The 6,050-nt window shown below is 34.5% G+C and overlaps 1 protein-coding gene across 1 annotated transcript; it reads right to left on the reverse strand.

The window, feature by feature from the left end:
- Nucleotides 1-3,853: 3,853 nt before the first annotated feature.
- LOC139900498 (uncharacterized) lies at nt 3,854-4,929 on the reverse strand. Its single transcript, XM_071883266.1, has 2 exons — nt 4,767-4,929; nt 3,854-4,653 (listed from the first exon to the last, which is right to left on the reverse strand). The coding sequence occupies exons 1-2, from the start codon at nt 4,927-4,929 to the stop codon at nt 3,854-3,856; spliced, it is 963 nt and encodes a 320-aa protein (XP_071739367.1).
- Between the last annotated feature and the right edge of the window lie 1,121 nt (nt 4,930-6,050).

The raw sequence follows: 6,050 nt of genomic DNA on the forward strand, positions 1-6,050 counted from the left end.
TGGTAAGTAACAGATAAAGAACGTCAAATACAAAAATATGAAACAATCATATACATACAATCTATTTTACATAGTTTATCTCCTGCTAAATTGGATGCCAATTGCGAATCATTTGTTTCAAGAGAAGTAAACTTAAAATCTTCCTTCTTTCTTTTTCTTAAATATGATTTGACATTAATTTTGTGTAGCATCTTCCATGTATTTGCATAATTCTTTTAAATTTTTTTAGTTAATTATTAATTAATTTGTAATTCACTTGCATCAAAATCACTTCCTATTTCACAAACCCACAACTTAGGGTTTATACAAACTCTAAACATCAAATTAAGAAGCTGGCAGTATAAAAAATAATTATCTGAAAACTTGAAATTAATGGTTTTAGAAACCGAATTTGCTTGCCTCCATTTTGGTGTTTCTTTAAACCATCACCTGGAGCTTCCAACAGGTTTGTGTATGTGTAAATAATAATTGAGTGATTCATGTTTAATTTGTTAATTTTTCTTCTCTTTTGTTCCTCTGTAAACCGTCAGCTGTGGTGCCCAATCATCTTGAAGGAATTTTTTTATCTTGTAGAACCCTAAGATTGTAAAGTAGAAGCAGGCGTTTTTTTTTCTTGGGATTAGAAGGGAGGAGGGTAGAAGAGATGATGTAGAAACCTGGTGGAAGAATGATAAGGAAGGATCTGGAGGGTTGAGGGAAGTGTGAGATTTTTAGTAACAGTATAACAGTAAAATGCCCTTTACTGGTATACTGTAGTTGGTTTATCCAATAGGGTTGCACCTTTTTTACGTAAGTTAGTGTAGGTATAAATAAATTTGTCAAATTCTTGAAGCCCTGAATACGTCTAACATATTAAAGGTGATAATTTTGACTACATAAACAAAACAGGTTTAGGTTCTTCTTGTTATAAGTATAATGGATAATCGATAATGGAATGGGTCAAAAATATAAAAAGGTAGTTAAAGGGAAAACACTCCTAAAAAGTATATTAATGTATGTTGGTACTTTTGAGAATAAACAAATTTGAGAAATATGGTAAAAAAAAAAAAGTGGTCCATTAATTGATATATGGGAGAAAGGGTACTAAGCAGCTTTTTATTACAAACAAAGAACGTAATATACTACACTAGGTATTCTATGGGCTATACAACATAAACCTCCAACATGTTTGCAATAAAGAACTACATACAACACTTTGGGTTGTTTGGACGAAAGTAGCTGGAGCTGGAGCTTATAGCTGTAGCTGGAGCTTATGAGTAGGAGCTGGAGCTGGAGCTTATTTTTGAAGCTGTTAGCTGGAGCTTATTATTTTTTATAAATGTTTGGTAAACTAGCTGGAGCTTATTCAGTTCATAAGCTCTACTTTTTTTCATAAGCTACTACAAGTAGCTTATTTTTTCAGAGCTTATGATTTTCATAAGCTCTACTTTTTTTGTCTACCAAACGAAGCTTATGATTTGGAGCTTATTAAAATCATAATCTCAAGCCTTCATAAGCTTTCATAAGCTCTAATAAGCTACGCGCCAAACACATCCTTTGAGTGGATGAGGGGTAAAGAATGAGAGGTAGAATGGTCTTAATGGGTTATCCAACCCAAGACCGTGGGCACTTACGGGTCAAATGGGATCAGTGGGTGTGAGGTGACATGACATGACATTATTTCAAGCAGTCAGCGGGAGGAGTAGTCACAAATATTGACGATAAAGTTGTGTTACACATTTACAAAATATCTAACAGACAAAAGCTTATGCATAGTCCTACTCATTTTTCCAATTTTAATAAACTTAATCCCCTAACTTTTATTAAAATACAAATCGAACCTTCACTTTATACATTTATTATAAATTATTATTTATCTCATCACTAACATCAAAAAATATGAATAGTCCTATTCATTTTTTCAATTTTAACAAACTTAACCCCCTAACTTTTATTAAAATACAAATCGAACTCCCACTTTATACATTTATTTTAAATTATTATTTATCTCATCACTAACACCAAAAATACAATATAACTAATAGACAAAAGCTTATGAATAGTCCTATTCATTTTCCCAATTTTAACAAACTTAACCCCTTAACTTTTATTAAAATACAAATCGAACCCCCACTTTATACATTTATTTTAAATTATTATTTATCTCATCACTAACACCAAAAATACTTAATAATAACACCCACCACGCTTTACTGACTTGTACACTGCGCTCAAACAGTAGGACCCACATAGGCCACTACTGTGCTAATTTTTTTTTTAATTTTTTAATTTTTTTTTTGTCTCCAACGATAACGGACACAACTTTCGTAAAAGGAACAACCCTTCAATGCTACCAAAAGATGTCCAAAAACATTCTTTTTTACAAAATAGATCAACTAACTTTTTAAAAAAAAATAAAACCCGAACGCTAAAAGAAACAACTTTCACAAAAGGAACAACCCTTCAATGTTAGATGTCGAAAAAAATTCTTTTTTACAAAATAGATCAAGACTTTTTTTTTTAACTCGCATTCAAAACGGAGCCCCCGGCGTGAAGCGAGGGCTACACAACTAGTTTATACTATTTATACACTTGGAGGTTTTGTATATAGAGCTACTAGAAATTATGTAATGGTAAATTCAGGTTTTTCTACAAAATTTATGTATAATATGGTGTATATTGACTATAGAGAAAATTGCGCGGATAGCCCCTGTGGTTTGTACCACCCAGCTAGGATAGACATACTTGTGGATTTGAGGGGGGATAGTCATTATGCTTGAATTCTTGTGCAAGGATAGCCCTAGTTACGGTTTCTGTTTGCTTCTCCCGTTAACCCATTACCACGTGATCTCCACGTGAGGGTAATTTGGTCTTTATTTGTTTCCCTCCCTCTGAATCCCCACCAACTCACCCACTTTTTTATTTATTCCCAATAAATTAAAGACTTCCCTCATTTTCAATCTACTGGTTCGAGTTCTTCATCCCCAAATCTTAAAAAAGTAACCAAGATGAATTCTTGTGATTGTGGTCGACCTTTGATTGAACAGATAGCATGGACAGAGGGCAACGCTGGTCGTCGATTCGTTTCTTGTCAGGTAAACAATTTGTGAGTATAACCCTAATTTATCCATTATTTAATTGAATAATTGATTCGTTTTTTTTTTTTTTGAGTTTTTGGTACTTAGATTCGCAATTGTGGGTTTTTTGAATGGGATGACCCACCAACCCCTGTTCGTCTACTGGCTATAATTCGTGGATTGTTAAGATCAAAAAATGCAGCAGAGGCGAAGGCTAAAGAGCTTGAACATAAATTGTGGAGATATCAGTTGATGACAATGGTCTTGTCGATGGTAGTTGGTTATCTTGTATTTTTTTTAAGTAGTATGAAGTATGAAGTAGAGCAGCAGATGTAATTTTGTTCTTTTTTTGACATCTCTGTATTTGGAGAACAACTCACGTAATACGATGGATTATGTTCTATCTTTTATTGAATTGGGTTTATTTTCTTTTAGTTTTAACCATCCAAATAACAATTAGTATAAGTTATACATGAAACACAAGTTTTAACCATCCAAAAGTATTCATGAAACACAAGTTTTAACCATTCAAAAGTATTCATGAAACACAAGTTATATAGTAATATCCATTGAAACACAAAAAACAGTTACTAACACAAGTTATAAAGACATTACAAGTCATACAAACACAAGTTATAAAGACATTAATAAAGTCATACATTACAAACCAAAGTTTACATCAAACAGAAGTTTTAACCATCCAAAAGACATTACAAGTCATACATAAAACACAAGTCCTACATCCAAAACACAACACAAGTCCTACATCCAAAACACAAAACATGAAACTTAAACACTTAAACTCTTGACTTCTTGGTACCACTTGCAACATTTGTATCCTTATTCCTTTTCTTGCTACCTGCACCATTTTTGCTGCCACTTGCACCATCATTGCCACTTTTACCTGCTGTACATGTCCTCTTGTTATGACCATCCCCTCTACAGTTACCACAAGTCAAGGTCTTTCCCAATCTTGACAACTTTCCATTCTTCACCATGCTGTCATTCTCATCCATACCTTTCCTCCTGTTTTTCTTTGACCTTCCTGCACATGCTACTCTAATTGGTGGTAACAGAGTGGTTTGCCCAGTTGCTTTCTCCCATAAAGCACTTCCATTAACTGCCTTGATTGTTGATTGGTATGTTTTTTTCCAGGTTTCCAACCAATACACTGGATGAACCCATTGCTCAGGCACTTGAGTGTTTTCACTATGTAAAGCCATGTTATTCAGGACTGCAACAGCATGTTTACATGGCATGCCAGTCAGTTCCCATTTCCTGCATGCACATGTTTTTGCACCTAAGTCTACAGCACACTGATCATTATGAGGTCCAGATACTTGATATTGATCATCTCCACCCCAAATAACAGTATATTGTGAAGCAGCTTCTTTGATAGTTTCAAACAATTTGGTTGCAGTTGGGGTTAGATGTCCATCAGCCTTTGAAAGTTTAACTTTAACAACTGCAATTCTTCTCATCAAATACTCCCTCACATACTCTAAGGCAGTTATTATTGGTTTGTCCCTAGCCTCCAATAAACATTTATTCAATACCTCACACATATTGTTAAGTAACACATCAGACAAAGCTCTCCCTGTGAAGACACATCAGACATATGATATAACTAATAATCAAGACAAGTACCAGTAATAATGATATAACTAATATGATATAACTATGAGAATAGAAAAGTATCAGTAAAATGACTCCTAGCCCAATGTTTTGGTTGAATGTCTGCCAAGTATTTCCAACAAGCTGCATTCAGTCCTTTCATTTCAAGCATGGCTTTCTCAAACTGAGGCACAGTAGTTGCACTTGCACACTTCCATAACTGTTTTTTGTATACCAGCCCACTCCATTTCTTCTTCATGTTCTCATGTATATGTCTTAGACAGAACCTATGTTCAGCACATGGAAAAACTTGTTAGATCTGGTCTTCAAACATTTGTATTTATCATTCAAGGTTTTGACCTCAAATGTCTGTGTTTTTAGATTAATGGAGATCTGAACCACCCATGGACATTAAAGATTTTTGAGTCTTGCTTTTCTTCTCTCTAACTTGGTACCCACTGCCTTTGTTTTCTCTTTCTTATCACCCACTTTGATTCCTTTTCTTGGATTCTTCTCACTTGTATTTACTTTTTTGGTGGTTCCCACATTTATGTCTTTTTCTGTTTCACCAACCCCTTTATCTTGTTGCTCAACATTATTAACACCACAAAAATCCTTTTTCACAAACTTTGGCAGCATTCCCTCACAACCTCCTCTTATCCTATCTTTCTCATTTCTTATTAAAATAAGAGCTCTCCTTGTTTCTACAGCATGCAATTTAAAGTACTCTTTTGCATCTTGAGCAGTTGCAAATTCCTGCCCAACATAGAAACTAGTACTTTGTAATTCACTATCTTCTTCCTCTTGCAGCCTCAACTCCCTCAATTTTTGTTTCCTTTCCCTTTCCAAATCATCATCATTTTCATCATCACTTTCAAATTGTTCAAGATCCAACACATCCAAGTCAACATCTTCATCATCATCTGTGAAATGAAGGTCTTTGTTTTGAGCACCATTACCCATAAACTCAACATCCTTATCTACACTACAGTGAAAATTCCTCATGTCAACTTCATGATCACTAATATCATTCTCCTCATCAACCAAAAAATCAGGGTCGTCCCCAATTTGATCATCAACTCCTTCAGTTTCATCATCCACTACCTCACTATTTTGAGTGATCACATGTTCATTCACAGGTTCATTCACAGGATCATTCACAGGTTCATTCACATGATCATTCACAGGTTCATTCACAGGTTCATTTATAGGGTAATCTAAAAAAAGTTGCTTTGAAACCCTAGGATTTGAACAGCTAGCTCCCTGATTGAATTTTGTAACCTTAGGTACCTCATCCCTTTCATCCTGAATTTCCTCTAAAATGAACGGGTTTTTGGGTGGGCTTATAAAGTCGTTTACATGTGGTTCATCATGTTCCGC

The sequence above is a fragment of the Rutidosis leptorrhynchoides genome, chromosome 3 (assembly GCF_046630445.1).
Source record: "Rutidosis leptorrhynchoides isolate AG116_Rl617_1_P2 chromosome 3, CSIRO_AGI_Rlap_v1, whole genome shotgun sequence".
NCBI lineage: Eukaryota > Viridiplantae > Streptophyta > Magnoliopsida > Asterales > Asteraceae > Rutidosis > Rutidosis leptorrhynchoides.

Bases quoted from the DNA above. Each gene is read 5' to 3' on its own strand.
- LOC139900498 (XM_071883266.1), bottom strand. From the start codon at position 4,929: ATGAAGAAGAAATGGAGTGGGCTGGTATACAAAAAACAGTTATGGAAG. The intron at 4,654-4,766 runs GTCATTTTACTG...GTGTCTTCACAG, and splicing joins ACCAAAACATTGGGCTAGGA to GGAGAGCTTTGTCTGATGTG.